Source organism: Eulemur rufifrons, chromosome 9 (genome assembly GCF_041146395.1).
Source record: "Eulemur rufifrons isolate Redbay chromosome 9, OSU_ERuf_1, whole genome shotgun sequence".
In the NCBI taxonomy this organism is placed as follows: Eukaryota; Metazoa; Chordata; class Mammalia; order Primates; family Lemuridae; genus Eulemur; species Eulemur rufifrons.
The window spans coordinates 40276633-40296691 of NC_090991.1; the positions used below are offsets into that span (position 1 = coordinate 40276633).

The window sequence follows — 20059 nt, forward strand, 5'->3', positions numbered from 1 at the left end:
GGAGTGGTGAGATGGAGAAATGGTGATAGGTGCTAATAATTTTGGGGTGGTTTGGGAGGATGGGCCATTAATAGAATCTAGATGATTAAAAATGTCTTCTCTGGATAGGGTCCAGTTTGCTTGGAGGGTGCTGGTGTAGAGTAGAACTGCTTAAAGACAAGGCAAAGGCAGAAAAGGGACTGTTGGAAGAATGTCCTGCACATAGGCATCGTCAGTAAATGTCTGGCCTAACTGGGGTGTTATTCTGGCCACTCAAACTGCTTCAGCTATAAGATTTGACTATTCAGTAAGTAGTTCCCAGATTTTTGGATTTCACAAGCCAGTAAAATGTCAAAAAAATTAAACCTGATATTTCCAAGTTTTAATTTTAATGCCCAAGTAAGTGTATTAAAACAACGATTCTCTATTTATCGGCATCTTTTTATAAAACACATTTTTTTTGGTGTCAGAATTGTAGGGAGGTCATGCTTGTAGAAGAATGAAATGGAATACATTTTATTTTATGAAATAACAAAACCCTGATTATATTGTCCTTTTCTCATTTAGCTCAGGACAGGTGACAAGCACAGGTCTGAGGACTATTATTTTTATAAAAATCACAGGAGACTTGTTTTGCAGGGTTTCTTCTGGTTCTGACATTGTAGTTTAAAGAGTCTTAGGACTCTTTCACTCTCAGTAAGTAGCCGATTATGACGCCTAGAACACCCCTGCTCAGGCACCATCAGCTCCAGTGTTGGTGCCCTATTTGGACCCACTTTTTGATTTTTGTCCCCAAATTTACCTCTCCTTCTTTCTTACTCTGCCCACCCCAAACCTCCCACACCATCTGAAACACACATACACAATTTATCAGAATCGCGCAGGACAACTAGAGAGTTCTTTTTAAGGATTTCATGCGACTGTTAAGAGCTTAGTGAGTTATACTTTGATTTGCGTATTTAAAACTGAAAACACTCAAGTCAAAGGATAGCACCTTTAGCGGTTATTTCCTACAAGATCAGTAGGTAGTGTTAACTCCCCAGTACCCTAGTCTCCTCCAGGAGTAAAGATGAAGCGGACTGCTATGAAGGTGTCCCTATCCTTCGATCCTGAAAGCCCATCCTAGGACTCTGCCCTAACAACACAACTCTGAGATTGGAGCGCCTTGGCTGGAGGAAGCGAATTGACTCAGAGAGCGGCCTGGGGTGGGAGGGGCGAGGGAGCGCTCAGAGTGCCGGCCACGCCCCCGCCACGCCCCCGCCACGCCCCCGTCCTCCGCGCCGTGCCGGACCCGCCCCTCGCATGCGTCCATTTTTTTAAAAAGCGCGGGCATGCCTTGCGCAGGCGCAGTACTGCTCGAGCCTTAGCCGCGCAGGCGTAGTGGTGGTTGGATGGCGGAATTGGTACCTTTTGCGGTTCCCACTGACAGTGACAAAACCTTGCTAGTGTGGGAGCTGAGCTCTGGACCCACGGCGGAGGACTTGCATGTAAGCTGGGGCCAGGGTGGAGGGAGGGATGGAGAAGGCCGCCCACCCGTGACTGGGAGCTCGGGAGTCCTGCCTTGGTACCTCACCTGCTTCGTAGCCTCCACTGACGGGTTCTTAGTTCGGTAGGGGGCCCCAGCTCTCAGTTCGGTAGCGGACCCCAGCAGTCACCTAGCCCCAACAGATTTTAGAGACCCAGAGGCACCTCTCAACAGCCAGCACATTTTGCCTTCTAATGCCTCTTAAAGCTTAGAATTTAAGGGGAAAACTTGTTCATGAACTGAGAAGTGTTTCGAGTTGCACCCACTGTGGACAAGGGTTTGGGGAATAGGAGGCGACGTGAAGTTTTGTTTTCTGGCCATGAGATTTCATGCACTTACTTGGCGTGGGACCACCCCACAGAATTCTCTGTTCACAGAATTCTCCCACTTTGGCCTTCTGTATTCAGTCCGGGTCTTCCCAAACGCTGCAGTGGCTCGTCCTGGTTTCTGTGCCATCATCAAGTTTTATTCAGCAAGGGATGCCCGTAGAGCCCAAAAGGCATGCGACCGGAAGCAGCTTTTTCAGAAATCTCCAGTGAAAGTGGGTCCAAATATGGAATTCTTAGCTCCACTGGAATGAAGTGCTGAATTCAATATGCTAGTGTTTGTCTGGCATTCTGGTTTACAGAATACTCTCAGATAAATTGCCACGCTGATCTTCCAGTTCTTAGATGGAGAAACTCAAACTCAGGATGGTTAAGTGCCTTGCTTCAGGTTCATGACAAGAACTGTGAAAGCTAGAGGTCAAACCCAAACTTATTGATGCTAAATCCCATGTCATTTTGTGCTGCCCTTTAAGAAATCTTTACCAGAAGATTTCTGCTCATATTTACTTTTATGTAGATTTAAAATGTGTGAGCATGGCAAACTCTTTTTGCCAGTTGCAACATAAAGGAAGCTTTATCATCATCATCCTCATCATTACTCTCAAGCTGCCTACTCAGAACGCCCTTTAGTTCCCAGAACATGGGAACATTTTTTTAATGCACTGTAAAAACCGGATTCCATACTAACCTGCCAACCAATTTCACTTTCCCAGAGACACAGAATGATCTCTTGTGCCTCAATTCAACCATCTTTCATTTTTTCAAGGACCATTTCAGTTCCTTATTGGCTACTTGATCTGGCTACTTCCTACTGACTTTGCTGCCTTTTCTTGTCCGTATTCCTTTCTTCATTGATTTAACCTTGATTGAATCTGAGAACTCTACTTAGTGACTCCAGGTATACTACTCCATTTCTGTAGCCTGTCCGACACCCTCTTCAATCCTGGCTCCACTTCCTGTGATTGAAATGATTACCTGTCAGACATTCTTTAATTTTTGGACTATGATCTGCTTAACCAGTGACCATCTCACATAACCACTCAGATATCACAGATAGTACTGGAAATATTAGGAAATAGTTACTTGGTATCATTTTGTGAGTAATGAGTTTTTAGTGCTCTTTGGACATTGAGACCATTCCATAAGCTTTAGGTTTTGAGAATTTCACAGCATAAAGCCCATCAGCAATAGAGTGATGAAGGAAATGATCTACGAGTCAATATATAGTTGAGAGGAGAGGGCATTCATATTATTATAGATGTATTTATGTATTAAATACATTTATTTACCTAACTCAGAGTTTGGGTTACCATGCCCCCAAAATTGTCATCTACTTTAATTACATATTCTTTTATACTTTGGCAAGTACACATAGTTCTTGTCTTTTCTGCGTTTTATAAATACAGAGAATAACATTTTTAAATAAAATTGAGGACAGGCCTAAGGCAGCTGAAAGAGGTTTTTTCAGTGGCATGAAAGAAAATGGTTGCCAGCAAGAACCGGCAAGGTTATCCAGGTGACAACTGTCTGTATTATCTAGGGCCCCAGAGCCCTTCTGAGGCTTCCTGGTTGTCCAGAAAAGCTCCAGGCTGACTCACAACACGGGCAAGTCTCCCTTTCAGCATCCAGCATTCAAAAATTAGCCTTCATTTCTCCTTCCCAACAGGTATTATCTCCATCTCTTCAGTTGGAGAAAGTAATTTCATTTTTTATTTACTCATTCCTTCATTCCTTCACTCAATCAACAAGACAATCAATCCTCTATTATATGCCAAGAACTCCGCTTGGTTCTGGGAATGAGAAAAGAATAAGACATGGTTCCCTCAGGCACTTAAGGAACTTATAAACCAGTGATAGAGGAAGATGCATAAATAAGTCAATAAAGAATTAATAAGGCTTTGATTTTACCTGTATTATTTGAATTTTATGACTATATTCATGTACTACACTTTTCAAAAAATGAAATAGACATGTAAGAAAGAACTAGTGATGCAAGAAATCCACAGTGGGCCGGGCGTGGTGGCTCACGCCTGTAATCCTAGCACTCTGGGAGGCCGAGGTGGGTGGATCGTTTGAGCTCAGGAGTTCGAGACCAGCCTGAGCAAGAGCGAGACCCCATCTCTACTAAAAATAGAAAGAAATGATATAGACAGCTAAAAATATATATAGAAAAAATTAGCCGGGCATGGTGGCTCATGCCTGTAGTCCCAGCTACTCGGGAGGCTGAGACAGGAGGATCGCTTGAGCTCAGGAGTTTGAGGTTGCTGTGAGCTAGGCTGACGCCACGGCACTCACTCTAGCCTGGGCAACAGAGTGAGACTCTGTCTCAAAAAAAAAAAAAAAAAAAGAAATCCACAGTGATGTGGAAAATGTTTAAAGAAGCTTCTTAATGCAGATGAACCTCTAATTGTTTTCATTGCTTGTGAAATTTATAGAGGTATGTATATTACCTCTTCTGACAGAGGTTAGTAACTTGGGAAGAGGGGTGGTTGTGGGATCATCTTACCTGCTCTTCAGGCCATATTCTCAAGCAGGAGCTACTGGATAGGAAGACTGAAATGATTTCTTTTCTTTGCTCAATTACTACCCTATGATTTACCTCTGCAGGGCTTCCTTAGTTGCTTTCATCATCACTGTTCACCACCAGAGGTCAGGGGAATTTTCCAATTAATCAGGGACCCTGAAAATGATTCAGAAAAGTACTGTGGCTTAAACATAATGGATAATACTTATTTAGGGCTTAGTATGAATTTAGTGCTTATAGTGTTCTATCCCATTTAGTCTTCACATCCATTTCATGAAATCTGTATTGGTAAATCTCATGTGTATGCAAAATAGAATCTCTTCCCAGCACTTTGGGAGGCTGAGGTGGGAGGATCGCGTGAGGCCAGGAGTTCGAGACCAGCCTGGGCAACACAGCAACACCTTGTCTCTACAAAAAAAAATTATAAAATTAGCTGGGAACGGTGGTGTGCACCTGTAGACCCAGCTATACGGGAAGCTGAGGCAGGAGGATTGCTTTAGCCTAGGAGTTGGAGGGTGCAGTGAGCTAGGATCGCACCACTGCCTTCCAGCCTGGGCAACAGAGCACGACCCTGTCTCTAAATAAATAAACAAAATAAAGTCTCTGGCAGGTTGTGATATTTGTGGGTTTATCTCTTGTCACTTTAGGTTCGTCTTGGCACCAGACATAGGGCAGTTCAACATCAGGCTCTTGCCCTAAACAGCTTCCAATGCCAAGAACTGGCACATTACTACTTTGGTTTCAATAGATGGTCAAAAAGGATCAAGGTAAACCTTATAGATTTTCTTTCACTAACTACACTTTCCCTTTAACACTGAAATCCTAGACTTTAGACAGAAGGACTGAACTGGGTTGTGGGAAGGAGGTATGAGAGACCTCCTACTGTTGAGGGTAAGTGGATGTTTCTGAATTGCCCTGCCACCTAGAATTTATAATAAACTCAGTCACTTGGATGGTGGTCTCCATAATTCTCTCTAGTGTTTGTGTGGCATATAATAAAAATGGTCATCTATATCTAGTAATTCATTTGTAAATCTTGCTTAATTTTGTTTGTTTTTGTTTTTTGAGACAGAGTCTCACTGTGTTGCCCGGGCTAGAGTGCTGTGGCATCAGCCTAGCTCACAACAACCTCAAACTCCTGGGCTCAAGCAATCCTTCTGCCTCAGCCTCTCGAGTAGCTGGGATACAGGCATGTGCCACCATGCCAAGCTAATTTTTTCTATATATTTTTAGTTGTCCAGATAATTTCTTTCTATTCTTTAGTAGACATAGGGTCTCACTCTTGCTCAGGCTGGTCTCGAACTCCTGACCTTGAGTGATCCTCCCGCCTCAGCCTCCCAGAGTGCTAGGATTGCAGGCGTGAGCCACGGCGCCCAGCCAAGTCTTACTTGATTTTGAAGCTATAGGACGTATCAACTGTTAGCTGGGATTACCAGAGTTTAGTTTTTATTTCTAATAATAAAACATTTTGAAGTCTACATTAAGATCCTAAGAAGAACCTTTAATTCAAAATCCTAACAGCTTCAGGAACTTTCTGACTTTGAAGAAAGGGAAAATGAAGATACTGTGGCACCGCTTCAGAAGCAAAGCCTGAAGTTCTTCTGTGCTGTAGAGGTGCTGTTGCCATCCTATGAGTGCAGCAGTGCCGGAGCTGGCATGGCAGAGGAGCCTGTGCATCAACTGGAGGAAGGTCTGTTTTCAGTGGGGGGAAGGATCTCTCTTTTTTCTTACTTTCTAAAACTCATCTTTTCAGATACATATCAGACCCTCCCCTTGCTAAGCTACTAAAGTCCTGAGCAGAGTTTTTCTCCTTATATTATGGGTTTTTACCTTAGGCAATACCTGACAGAAACGTTAAATTAAAATTTTTAGAGCTGACCTCTTGCCAAGAAGCTTAGGGGAAGGAAGGAAATAATGTTTTTCCCATGTTTGGTTAAGACATTGCTTTGTGTTAAAATATTCCTTCAAATACAGATCTTTTGTAGCCTTCAGTTGTCCCAGCAAAATCATCCTCTAACAAAATCTCCTGTGTAAACATGCAGTCCTTTTTCTACTCAGGGAAGGGCTTGAGCAGAAAAAGAATCAAATATAGATACGTAGAAAGGGTATTCAGTTGATACTAAGTTTTTCTAGAATCCATGGCCCACAGGCTTAGGGTTCTAAGTCAGGTAGGTGAGTGGAGTGAAGTGGGCTCCTGTGGGTGATGCCCTCGGAGGGGCCAGACCATCTGTACCACCACCAAACCTTTTTCAGTGTGTGATTCCAGCCCTTGATGCACAGGAGGTAGGGTCTGTAGCAGTGTAGTCTCAACAGGTCGACTTGAAATCTGTGGGTGAAGTAGACTTGCACCAAGTTTCTGGCTTGTATCTCCCTTGTAGTCCCTCAGGAACTTCCAGACTAGATAGAGGCAGTGAAAATGAGCCCTGCCAGGAGGTACCTACAACAGTACCATTCAACCATACCATTGTGTTCTGTTTGCCCTCGATCACTAAGACACTGATCTAAGAATCATGGATGCATTTACATGTTTTAAACATCTAACAATTATTCAGATACGCATTTTAAATCCATTTGTGGCCGGGCGCGGTGGCTCACGCCTGTAATCCTAGCACTCTGGGAGGCCGAGGTGGGCGGATCGTTTAAGCTCAGGAGTTCGAGACCAGCCTGAGCAAGAGCGAGACCCCATCTCTACTAAAAATAGAAAGAAATTATATGGACAGCTAAAAATATATATAGAAAAAAAAAAAATTAGCCGGGCATGGTGGCGCATGCCTGTAGTCCCAGCTACTCGGGAGGCTGAGACAGGAGGATCGCTTGAGCTCAGGAATTTGAGGTTGCTGTGAGCTATGCTGACGCCACGGCACTCACTCTAGCCTGGGCAACAGAGTGAGACTCTGTCTCAAAAAAAAAAAAAAAAAAATCCATTTGTTTTGGTTGGATTTAGGACCATTATCGTTCCCTATGGAAAGGAAGACAGCTCAGAAGCTTGCTATTCAGAAGGCTTTGTCAGATGCATTCCAGAAACTATTGATTTTAGTTTTAGGTAAGACTTTCTATTTTTATTTTTTACTTTTATAATTCTTTTTTTTTTTTTTGGTGAGATAGTCTTGCCCTGTCGCCCGGGCTAGAGTACAGTGGCGTCATCATAGCTCCCTGCAACTTCGAACAACTGGGCTCAGCGATTCTCCTGCCTCACCCTCCTGAGAACCTGGGACTACAGGCATGCACCACCATGCCCAGCTAATTTTTCTACTTTTGTAGAGACGGCATCTTGCTCTTGTTCAAGGCTCTGGTTCAAGGCTGCTCTTGAACTTCTGGCCTCAAGCAATCCTTCTTCATTGACCTCCCAGAATGCTAGGATTACAGGCATGAGCCACTGCGCCCAGCTATTTCTATAATTTTAAATAAGTTTTAAAAATAGAGACACGGTCTCACTATGTTGCCCAGGCTAGTCTCAAACTCCTGGGCTTAAGCGACCCTCCTGCCTCCGTCTCCCAAAGTGCCGGGATTATAGGTGTGAGTACCTGTACCTGGCCAGTAAGACTTTCTTGGTTGTCCCTGAAGGACTTCAGTTTCAATGAGCAAGTAAACTCGTTTTGAAAAGTTAATTTGATGAAAATATGGATATCTAAACATTCCACATTATGCTTTTGTTCAATAAATTCTTTTACAGCAACAGTCTCAGATTTGTTCTTTGTGACATTTATGAGAAAAATGAGAGCAAATATTGTCTCCAGTTTATAGGTGTGGAGTGACTTGCCTTGTGGAGTGAAGAAAGTGTTTGATCCAAGTCTTCTTTCTCAATTGCTTGCCTGTCGTAAAGAATACTGACTATCAACTTTAGACATGTGGGTTTGAGTCCTAACTCTGTCTTCTAGATTTTTAATGCCATTTTAGGTTTTATAGCCAGAGAGATTTGAAGATGTTTAATATCTCTAAGCTGCAATCTCTTTCTCTGCAAACTGAGGTTAGTAATTCAACCTACCTTATCGGGGATATTGTAAGAGTAAATGAGATGACAAATGCAAAAACTCAGAACTATGCTTACATAGGAAACAGACAAAATATGTTAACTATTATTATCATTGTTTTCTAGCTGAATAAATAGATAAATGAACTCTATTGAAGAGAGTTTATTAGATTATGCTTTATGAATCAAGAATTCACTTTCAGCTTTAATTTCTGGCACTGACATTGGGCGAATACGATTCTTATGTAATAACTGGCTGCTTTCATGTGAGCCTTGAAAGTGGTCATGCTGTTGAACGGCATTGATTATGTCCCCTGTTGAGTTTTACAGCAGTGTCAATGTTATGGTTTGTGCTCAAAGGAAACTTGATGCACAGAGAGTCCCTGCAAAGAATTGCTCTTCTGCTTCCCAGCTCTGAAGGCTTAGAGACTGAGAAATCCTAGCTAAGGATTTCTCAGAGACCAGAGACCCTTATTTGCTTAAAAGAGATGGCCCTGATTGGTCTCAGCCTTCCAACCCGGGTAGCCCTTCTAGTGAAAGTCTTACTTCCCTGGTTATCAGGTTGAATTTGCGTGAACTGTCAAGTCCGAGTAATAATCTTCAAGAACCAAACTAGGTGTCTGGGTTATTTACCTCTCCCTAGTATGTGAAGATATCCCTCATACATACTCAAAACTCGTTAGACCAAAAGCCTTACAGCTCTAGTTTGCCTTGAAGGAAGTTGTATTGTCTATACGGTATGTGGGCCAGTTTCTGCCAGTAAAATGTTCAAATGCTTTCTCTCTGCGAAGCTTTGTCCATTGTGTCTGGTGGCATTTTGGTTCCCAGGGAGTAGACACTTGCCCCTTGCTTCTAATATGAAGTGTCCACTAGTCCCAGGGTCTCTATCCCAGCTTTGAACTCACTTTGACCTCCACCTAATGCCTTACTATTTAATCATATTATGATTGAACATTCTTGTTTTTACATTTTTTGCTTCCTATAAATTATAAATTGCATAGTTCCTGTCTGTAAGATCATAAAGTTTTTTGAACCAAACAAAGTTGACACTTCACACATATTTTTAATAAATAGTTATGTTAAAAACTCAAGTGTGAGATGAGGAAATTTCCAGGAAAATGCCCTTATTTTCTGCTTTTAGAGATCAAAAGAATGTCTCATCATGGGGTACCACCATTATATGCAGTAAGTTTTAGAACAAAGAAAATTCTGAATTAATCTTTGTTAACTTTATTTCAGAAAGTCGTAAAATAGCTGTGGCATACAGACCCAGTGAAGAGATCGTAGATGTCAGAAGTGAAGAAGAACTACGTGATTTAATTCAAGTGTGTGGAGATAAAAGCTTAAGGGTAACATAGCCAGTGTAGCCATAATTCAAAACAATCAGCAGGATTTGGAAGAATTCAGCATGTATCATTCTTAGGAACATGTGAAACTCCGAAACTGCTTTTGAGTGTGGGGTATTTCTGGGGCTTTTACTGAAGTCCTGGCCCTTGGCTCTGACCCCTTATTTGAAGTTTGGAGAGCAGAATTGAAGACTATTAGAATACTACTACTGTTGTAGACACAAGAGAGGGGCTTAGTCTCTCCCACCAGGGATTAGGGATTCTGGGCTGCTTGAAGACGGGCCCTTTTTGAACTCCCCTTAAACATGATCCAGGGATTTGGGCAGAAAGTAACAATTGCCTTAAATGTGATTACACTATAGCTTTCGAAAACTATTATGGGCCGGGCGCGGTGGCTCACGCCTGTAATCCTAGCACTCTGGGAGGCCGAGGTGGGCGGATCGTTTGAGCTCAGGAGTTCGAGACCAGCCTGAGCAAGAGCGAGACCCCACCTCTACTAAAAATAGAAAGAAATTATATGGACAGCTAAAAATATATATAGAAAAAATTAGCCGGGCATGGTGGCGCATGCCTGTAGTCCCAGCTACTCGGGAGGCTGAGACAGGAGGATCGCTTGAGCTCAGGAGTTTGAGGTTGCTGTGAGCTAGGCTGACGCCACGGCACTCACTCTAGCCTGGGCAACAGGGTGAGACTCTGTCTCAAAAAAAAAAAAAGAAAACTATTATGTCTTTCAAATGTGGCTTATTACCTAGAGCTCAACATCTCCTATATAGCTTGGATGGAATATTTTGCTGAAGATCCTTTCTGTTTTTTTTTTTTTTTTTTTTGAGACAGAGTCTCACTGTGTTGCCGGGCTAGAGTGAGTGCCGTGGCTTCAGCCTAGCTCACAGCAACCTCAAACTCCTGGGCTTAAGTGATCCTACTGCCTCAGCCTCCCTAGTAGCTGGGACTACAGGCATGCACCACCATGCCCAGCTAATTTTTTCTATATATATTTTAGTTGGCCAGATAATTTCTTTCTATTTTTAGTAGAGACGGGGTCTCTTGCTCAGGCTGGTCTCGAACTCCTGACCTTGAGCGATCCACCCACCTCGGCCTCCCAGAGTGCTAGGATTACAGGCGTGAGCCACCGCGCCCGGCCTGAAGATCCTTTCTGTAGATCAATTACAGTCATGTGCCACATAACGACGTTTTGGTCAACAACAAACCACATAAGTGATGGTGATTCCATAAGAATATAATGGGGTTGCCCTATACAGGTCTACCTTTTTATTTATGTTTTCTACTGTATTTTTGCTGTACCTTTTCTGTTTAGATACACAAATACTTACCATTGTGTTACAGTTGCCTACAGTATTTGGCACCAATACGTGCTGTACAGGTTTGTAGCCTAGGAGCAATAGGCCATACCATATAGCCTGGGTGTGTGTTAGGATATACCATCTAGGTCTGTGTCAGTGCTCTCTATGATGTTTGCACAGCAACAAAATTGCCCAATGATGCATTTTTCAAGCTCCTCCTCACATGGCAAGCAATGTATAACTATATGAAATCCCTTAATTAGGGATTAAGTTGCTAAAGTAATATCTAAAATAGTCATTATTTACTATGTATAGGATTTTTGTTTTTTAGGAGCAAAAAATGTGTTTCGTGTTAGTGGGAACTTAATTTGGGGCTAGATGTTTGATTATTTCACTGGCTCCAGAGTTGTAAAGTGTTTTGTTTTGAAGAAAGGAGAGAAAGTGGTTGCATTCTGAAAAAGTATGTGAAGTTTTTTTCCATGTAAAATAATTATTTTAATTCTATTTAAATAAAACCAGTGAAGGTAATGTCAAACATTAAGAATACTAGCTTCCTGTGAAATGTGAAAGGAAGGAAGGAAGTCAGCACTGATTTGAGAAATACGATTGTAACAACAGGTCCATCCCTAAATGAGGCGCATCTTGGAATCACTTCCAACTTAAAACCATTACTATGCACCAAGCCATGTGCTAGACACTGGTGTTATAGCCTAAGATGCGAGAAATGACCACCTAAAGACTGAATTGAGCCAAATTAGGAGTCTTTATTAGCTGGCCAGCGACCACCCCCTGTCCTGGGAAAGTCCAGAGACAGAGAATGGCCCCGAGCTTAAAGTGAGCAGGGGTTATATACCTTCACCTGCGGGGAGTTAGCTACGCTCCCTGCAAAGAGGTTTTTTCCTCCGATCTGGTCTCTCAGCCAGGGGTCATCGCAAAGGATGAAAAATATAGTAGGAAACAGAAATAAAAATATAAAGTAATGGCAATAATAATACACAGAGCCAAAGATATAGTTTATAAAGTAAAAGTTTATGAAAATAGATAAAGGAGGGTATCCGGATGGAAATATTTTACCCGCATCAAATATCTCCCTGACTGAAACTCCACACAGGTATTATATAGGGTACATACAGGCTCCCCGTTGCCAAGGGCAACGGGATTTGCATACTAACAGGCAGTTTGCTTTAGGGTCAAAGTCTCCTAAAAGGCTACTACAGATCCTTTAACTAACTCTAACTAGGGGAACAATGGGTTATAAAATCGTCTTGGGGCAAACTTCTAAGTTTTATGATAAGGCTATTACTTTAGCAACAAACAGAGACATCTTGGCTCTGGTGATTGTGTTCTTGGAGACAGAGATGATCCCAGAAGTCAACATGGGCTGTGCTTTGTGTTAATTATTTTAACCTCATGATTCCATCTGGGCCCGGCTTGGGCAATAGCATATCTATCTGATTAGCTCTCATCTCCAGGGGGTCTACCTGTCAGCAGCACTGGCAACCTTTGGTCCTAAGGGAGGCCTGCCTTGTCTTTCAAAACAGGTGAGAACCAAAGGCCCAGTTTACAGCTGTCTCCTTGAGATGCAGCTTCTACTGACCAGCAAGACGCCCTCCTGAGACGAGGCAGCTTTTGAACTAACACATTTATCTTTTCCTTAAGGCAAAGCCTTATTTGACTTCTGAAATCAAATCTTGTCTCCAGAAATACAGGGGGCATTTCTATAATTCAGTATTCTTGGGCTCAACATTCACCACTAACAATACTAACAATACACATATGGCTAAAAAAACATGTTGATTACAATAATTCATAAGCAAGCAAACTTACAGAAGCAGATAGCATCCATTAAATCAAGGAACATTTCCTTACAGAACATCCAAGGAACATTTTCCCAAGGAACTGCCAAGTGTAGTACAATGTAAATATACACCTAATGATTTTAAACAATCACTTACAAATTAATCACTGTATAAAATTTTTTTTAACTTTACACAACAGTGAGTCCGTACACAAGATGGCTGCACTAGCCTGCATACAAGATGGCCTCACTGTGGCTCACAGAGCTATACTGATTACTGTGCCTCATCACATTCCACACTGGTTTTTATGTGAAATCAAATCTTTGATTTATTTCCACACATATGGTGATAATGGGTGTGCAATATCATGAGTTTAACATTTTGTATCTTTTTTTTTTAAGAGGCCAGTGTCTCACAACCCCACTTGGCATAGTAGTAATGGCCTTTTACTTGGCAATGTCGGGGCCCAGTGGAGGGGCAAGCATAATATTGGAGGCTTTGGATTCTCCGCCCCATCTGTAAAGAGTTATACCCAAACAGCTGACAAAGGTCAAAATGAAGAACTGGCTGTGACATGGTAGAATTGTGAGTTACCATAGTTCCATCAACCGTTTGGGTGAGCACCCAGGTATAGTTTAGAGGTTGATGTGGTGATCCCACAGTCCCATGAATTACAAGGGAACCAATAGATGTACGAGAGTCTTATCTTTAGAGGATCTCCGGATGGCTGGATGCTCCATGTCTCAGGCTGCTGCTCTAGTGAGGCCTTTTTGACTTGGGAATGATGAATCCAATGACGCTTGCCGGCGACTTTAACGGCTGTGGGTGTAGAAAGGATTATTGGCAGTGGTCCGGTCCACTTTGCTTTCAAGGTCGCTGGTTGTAATTTCTTGATCCACACAAGGTCCCCTGGCTGCACCTGGAATGTAGTTTTCTTAGGAGGAAGGTTAGAAGGCCCGGGGTGGGCTGCCTTTATCATTTTGTGGTTGTGTTTCATGCTTGACTGGAGAGCCTGTAGGGATTTAAGAAGTACCGAATCTCCTAGTTCCACGACCCATTTCTCCCCTAATTTGGGGATGAGTGGGGGAGGCTGGCCCAACATGATTTTATAGGGTATCAGTCCTTTTACATAAGGGATACATCTAGATCTTAGTAGGGCAAAAGGAAGGAGGCTCACCCAGTTTTCGCCAGTCTCTAACCTTAGTTTACTTAGTGTTTCCTTTAAAGTCCTATTCATCTTTCTACCTGCCCTGAACTCTGAGGCCTATAGACACAATGTAATTTCCAATCAATTTTTAGCACCTGGGCCAACAATTGAGTTGTTCTGGCGATAAACACCGGGCCATTGTCGGACCCCAATGCTAATGGGAGGCCAAATCTGGGAACAATTTCAGTCACTAACTTTTTCACAACTATTTGTGCTGTCTCTGACTTGGTAGGAAAAGCTTCTGCCCATCCATAAAATGTGTCGACGAACACAAGCAAATACCGGTATCCATAGTTACCTGGTTTCACTTCGGTGAAGTCCATTTCCCATTGTTCTCCCGGGGCTTGGCCCCGTAACCTAGTTCCTAGGGGAAGATTAATGCCGTTACCCGGATTTACCTGCGCACAGGTGGGGCATCTTGCCGTTACTTGCCGAACCATCTGATGAAGCTGGGGGATATAGTAGTCCTTCTGAAGAAGCTCAGTCAGTTTCGTGCGTCCAAGGAGAGTGCTTTGATGAATCTGTTTGATTAAGTTCAGCCCCAGGCTCTCAGGGACCAAGACCCTGTTATCTGGGAGAATTTCCCAGCCTGTTGCATCAGTTCTAGTCTTTAGAGCTTTTCCAATTTTAACTTCTTCTTCCGTGTAGCTTGGTGAATGTGGTAAGAGCCGTTCTGGCAAGACAGGGAGAATCTGGAGGGGCCCCACTGGTTTTTGTGCGACCTCTTTGGCTGTTGTGTCAGCAAAAGCATTTCCCCGTGCCACTGGGGAATCAGTGGTTTGATGCCCCTTACAATGAATAATAGCTACCTTTTTTGGTAGCCAGATGGCTTCTAATAGGGCCAATATTTCAAGTTTATTTTTTATCTCCTTGCCTTCTGAGGTTAAGAGGCCCCATTCTCGATAGAGTGCTTCACGCACATGAGCTGTAGCAAAGGCATATCTACTATCTGCGTAGATATTAACAGTCTTATCCTTTCCCCACCTCAGGGCTTGGGTCAAAGCTATAAGTTCTGTTCTCTGGGCTGAAGTCCCATGTCCCAAAGCTTGTGCCCAGATAACCTGGTCAGCAGTGACCACAGCTGCCCCTGCGTACCTGACTCCTTCAGACACGTAGCTGCTTCCATCCGTGTATAATTCTTCATCAGGGTCTGGCCATGGCTGATCAGTGAGATCTGTTCTCAGATTGGCCAGTGACTCTGATATCTCATGGCAGTTATGCAGTGGCTCTGCCGGTTCATCGTCCGGCAGTAGAGTGGCAGGGTTAAGAGCAGTTGTCTTCAGGAAGTGAATCCTGGGGGGAATCTAGCAACAGCACTTGGTTATACGTGAGCTGGAAAGCCATTATTCTTCAGGTGGGCTTTTTAGAGCCTCTACTGAGTGAAGGGTTATGATACACAGTCCTGCCCCAAAGTGAGCTTAGAGGCTTCTTTTGCCAGGACAGGTGTTGCAGCAATGGCCCACAAGCAGTCTGGCCAGCCAGATACTACAGGTCCAAACTGTTAGACAAGTATGTAACCGGTCTATTTTCTTCTGGGCAATTTTATTAACTCAGACAGCACTTTTTAATATCTCTATTTTCTGTAGCTTTCTCTAATATCAGGGGCCGACGAAGTGGGAAAAGGCATATTAATGGCATGTCTATTTTCTGGTGTCTCTGGGTCTATGGGACTATACAGGCGGTAAGTTTTAAAAAGGCATTCCAGGAACACCGCCAGAGACTCCTTAGGTCTCTGTATGGTTTTGCTTACCGTAGACAAATTAGTTGGCCTGTTAGCTGCGGCCTGTATGCCCCCGAGCAGAGTCTGGCGATACTGATCGAGAGCCCCCTTACCTTGCTCCTCGTTTGGGTCCTACTTTGGGCGAGTGGAGGGAAAGACATGTTGTATATAACCAGGTGCAGCGGGTCAGCTGCTGGGCCCTTCTCTGGGCCAGTTTTACAGACATAACCCTTTTGTCTCAGCTTGTAGCCTATAAAGTCTGCCACCAAAGCTCGTGTGTCTGGGGCTGAGGTTGGGGTCGTCATCTGTACAAATGAATGGATATAATTTAAAAGCATACAAATGATCACCCTGAAAGTTTCTGGAAGTTTTTCAAAACACATTAAGTGGCATGCAATTTTTATATGACCCTGATTGACCCATTCTGAGGAAAAAAGGGAATAATCTTTAGATCTCAGGAATCCTTGGTCCTGGCCCGTCGCCTGGTGGCTACCTTACAGAGGCCAGGAACCTGATCCCGTGTTTCTGAAAAACAAGGACTATCGAGGGCAAAAGTCTAAACAGGGTAACCAAGAAAGAGTTTTAAAAAGGAGGACCGAGCCTATCATAGTCTAGTATAGCAGCATCAACAGAACCTGCTCCATTTTCTTAGGAGCTATGTCATAAAGTCCTATACCAAACACCAGGGCCAAAAAGCCTGATAGCAAGTAGACTAAACCTATCATGAAAAAAGTAAAATCAAGGAAAGGCTAAAGGAAGCCACAGAATTCACAGCGGTACCAGAGCAGGTGTCGGCAGCTTCCGGAGACTCCTCAAGAACACTCGCCCGCACTTGGTGGACAGTAGTTGCTGTCGAGAAACCAACAAAGACACTCCTTGACCCTGTTCTGTGGTTAATAAATATAACTGGCAATCTGGGCAATAAGCTGGGCTAAAAGAATACCAGTGACTCAGCGCCGGAGCGGGAGGTGGTTCCCCCCTTGGATAGAGGGCAGTTTTTACAATGAATTCTTTATAACCCATAGGTAACAGACTGGAACGGCAACAGAGAGAAGGAGAAATTAGTAGATTTACTGGCTAGGAGGAGAAGGAGACAAATGAGAGTTGTTGCTAGGTGAAACAGGAGCCGACGAGGCGGCAACTGGCAAAATTCTTTTGTTTTTCACAGTTACTTTTTGTTACAGTAAGAGCCACACTTTACCAGGTTTCAGTTTAAACTTATGCGGCATATGGATTTTGAGCACGATTTTCTGTACACTCTTTCATGCTATAAAGTTTTTACAATGACAAGAGACAGATTTTCACATAGGGTGGGGTGTACTTTCAGGTGTCCGCCTGGCTGCTCCCCTCGCGGAGATTTAGGCGCGTCTTGGCTGAAGGTGCTCCCGTATAAAGCCCGGGCAGGTCACCGCTCTTTTCAGAGGGTGAGTCACCGTTATGCCGTACCACGTCGCCACAGAACCACAGGTTAGGACCCACTCAAACCCCATAGCTATTCAGCCGTGGGGCTATAACATTCTCACATCTCTCATCCAGGTGACAGTCAGGAGGGGAGACAAGACAACACTAGTATCCAAACAACGAGTAACATAAAACAAATCAACCACAAGTAACAAACCAACATAAAACAAAATCCTAAAGTTTTCGGAAAAACCAAGCTATCTGGCACGGTACCAAACAGTTGCTGATTCAGCCTCTCGGCCAAAACAGCGTTCCAAGTCTGAAAACAATGACCAGAACCCTGAGTGATGTCTCACTCCTTGGGGCTTGTTCCTGGGATTTTAGCTGCGTCCAGCCTTCCCAAAGAACACCAGAATGGGCCCACCAGAGACAGACAAACCAGACACTCACTGGTGTAAATCCAGAAGACTCGTCCAAGAGAATTTGTTAATTTGGGGGTGTCAGCGGCCGGAGCGTGGTCTGGCTGTTGCCTGGGGCTGAGGAACGTCTCTCAGGAGCTCTCCCCTAGGCTAGGCACGCGACCCACACCAGGTCCCCAGACACCAGTGGTCACCAGGTGCCCTGTATAAGGGCGGATCTCGCTGGGGCCTCCAAATGTTATAGCCCAAGATGCGAGAAATGACCACCTAAAGACTGAATTGAGCCAAATTAGGAGTCTTTATTAGCTGGCCAGCGACCACCCCCTGTCCTGGGAAAGTCCAGAGACAGAGAATGGCCCCGAGCTTAAAGTGAGCAGGGGTTATATACCTTCACCACTAACAATACTAACAATACACATATGGCTAAAAAAACATGTTGATTACAATAATTCATAAGCAAGCAAACTTACAGAAGCAGATAGCATCCATTAAATCAAGGAACATTTCCTTACGGAACATCCAAGGAACATTTTCCCAAGGAACTGCCAAGTGTAGTACAATGTAAATATACACCTAATGATTTTAAACAATCACTTACAAATTAATCACTGTATAAAATTTTTTTTAACTTTACACAACAGTGAGTCCGTACACAAGATGGCTGCACTAGCCTGCATACAAGATGGCCTCACTGTGGCTCACAGAGCTATACTGATTACTGTGCCTCATCACAACTGGGAAAAAAGATGAAGCACCTCAGTTTACATATTACAGGGTGTAGCAAACAATCAACAAGTCATAAAATAGATAGGAAGCATTGTGAATTAAGTCAGTTGGTTTCTATTATACTGGTATTTCAAGGAAATTATTTAACCTGCTGACTTTAAGATCCTAAGTGTCTTCTCCATGTGTGCACACAGGATAGACCTCTGAAAAGTGGCATAGTTACTTCTGGGTTAATGGCTGTGTTTGGCCAAGGCAGGATGGGGGGAGTTTGCCCATGCTGACATAAAGGGCTGTTCACTCGGATTCACACATTGTCTCCTAGACTGAATTGCACAACTCCTAAAACCCATCCTACAGAAATTTGGAGTCATCACTGATTCTGTGGCAGCCCCTATCTAATAGAGTGGTGAATGAATTATCAAAGGTGGAACAAAGGATACTGAAAGTTGAGGAAAAATGGTAACATTTTCGAGTAAATAACCGTAATGTGTGTTCTGCCTGCCACCCTAACTGGCGCTCATTTTGCAGGTCAGTTGCGTTTCTTGGAAGCAGTCCTGCCAGGGAGAAGAAGAATATCTCTCAGATTTTAGCTTGGAGGAAGACAAGTTCAGGCTGCCAAAACTGGACTGACACTTCTGAATGTACGGAGAGGGGAGGCCCTGTGACTTCCTTGGGAAGCTCAGCCGTCCCTACCCCAGTGGGCTGCTGGAGTTCTGGGGCCACCCGGGTCTGTGGCCCAAATGCTGCCTCTCTAAGGGGGTAGTGGTGTTCCTGTGGGGGACAGTTGTACCTCTGCAGGGGAAGAGAGGCTTGGGCCCAGTGATTGTGGGGAAAAGCGCGCCCTGGTGGCACGCAGCGGATCTGGGCCTGAGCTAAATAAAGGCCGCTGCGGAAACACAGGTGTCATAGATAAAGGGTGTGGTCGGGGCGCCTTTGCTACAGGCGCGCGCGCGCGCGGCAGGGCTGCCATAAGTGTTCCGGCTCCCGCTCGCGCAGGAGCCTCTGCACATAATGTCCCTACTGCGCCTCTGGACTCTACGGGTCCTTCTCGCGTGGCAATCTTTGTGGCTGCTGGGCCAGGCAGCTCCGCTTCGGGGGTGGGCCCGGGACCCGGTCCCGCTGACCTCTGAACCCCGAGGACCGACCAAGCCCTGGTCTGCCCGCTCCTCTGATCCCCCACCCGAATCGCCCCATGCGCTTACACCCTCTGCACACCCCGAGGGCTTTGTTTACCTGGGTCCTCTGCTTCTCCCCAGATGTCGGCCCCGCCTCAGGAGTTGACTGAGACTTTGGCTCCATTCCTGGACACGCGTTCAGCTCAAGAGCTGCCTCCAGGGCCTGATCGGTTTGCTGTTCCACATCGGGATCCCAAGGACAAGCTGACTCGACAACAAAGGCTCCTGGAGGCGGTTCCAGTGCCAGGTTGGGATCAGACTCAAGTCGTAGCTCTGCCTCCTCTACTCAGAAGTAAGATTCAAGCTGTAGGTCTAGATCAGGTTTCAGATCACCAGGCATCTGAAATACTTGTTCCACCTCTACATAGTCAGAGTTCAAGACCAGCAAGGTTTATTATTTCACCAAAGAACCTAAAGAATGATCTAGCTCAGCATCGACGGCTTGCTAAGGTGGATCCTGGAACTTCAAATCAATTTGCATCAAAAACTCAGCATGAACAACAAACTCTACGGGATGATGCTTATCTAGATCCAAGTATGGGATAGTTTATCCTACTGGTCTACCTCCGGAATTCCCAGAGAACGTAGTTGAGCCTCCAAGGTCCCCTGAACTTTCTCAATTCCACCTAGGGGATGAAACT

At 44.2% G+C, this 20059-nt stretch overlaps 1 protein-coding gene across 3 annotated transcripts; it reads left to right on the forward strand.

The window, feature by feature from the left end:
- Window positions 1-1370: 1370 nt before the first annotated feature.
- Window positions 1371-18873, forward strand: LOC138391644 (RAD52 motif-containing protein 1-like). Of its 3 annotated transcripts, XM_069481523.1 has the most exons (7): window positions 1371-1466; window positions 1866-2045; window positions 5002-5121; window positions 5876-6044; window positions 7299-7397; window positions 9564-9649; window positions 18772-18873. In XM_069481523.1, exons 1-7 carry the CDS (start codon window positions 1371-1373, stop codon window positions 18871-18873), a joined length of 852 nt encoding a protein of 283 aa, XP_069337624.1. The 3 variants fall into 3 exon arrangements, with proteins under 3 accessions (XP_069337624.1, XP_069337625.1, XP_069337626.1); XM_069481524.1 differs by lacking the exon at window positions 7299-7397; XM_069481525.1 differs by lacking the exons at window positions 5876-6044; window positions 7299-7397; window positions 9564-9649.
- The last annotated feature ends 1186 nt before the right edge of the window (window positions 18874-20059 follow it).

Excerpts from the sequence above, each read along its gene's own strand:
- LOC138391644 (XM_069481523.1), top strand. The coding sequence starts at position 1,371 with ATGGCGGAATTGGTACCTTTTGCGGTTCCCACTGACAGTGACAAAACC. Across the intron at positions 6,045-7,298 it reads TGTGCATCAACTGGAGGAAG|GACCATTATCGTTCCCTATG; the intron begins GTCTGTTTTCAG and ends GGTTGGATTTAG. Across the intron at positions 7,398-9,563 it reads ACTATTGATTTTAGTTTTAG|AAAGTCGTAAAATAGCTGTG; the intron begins GTAAGACTTTCT and ends ACTTTATTTCAG.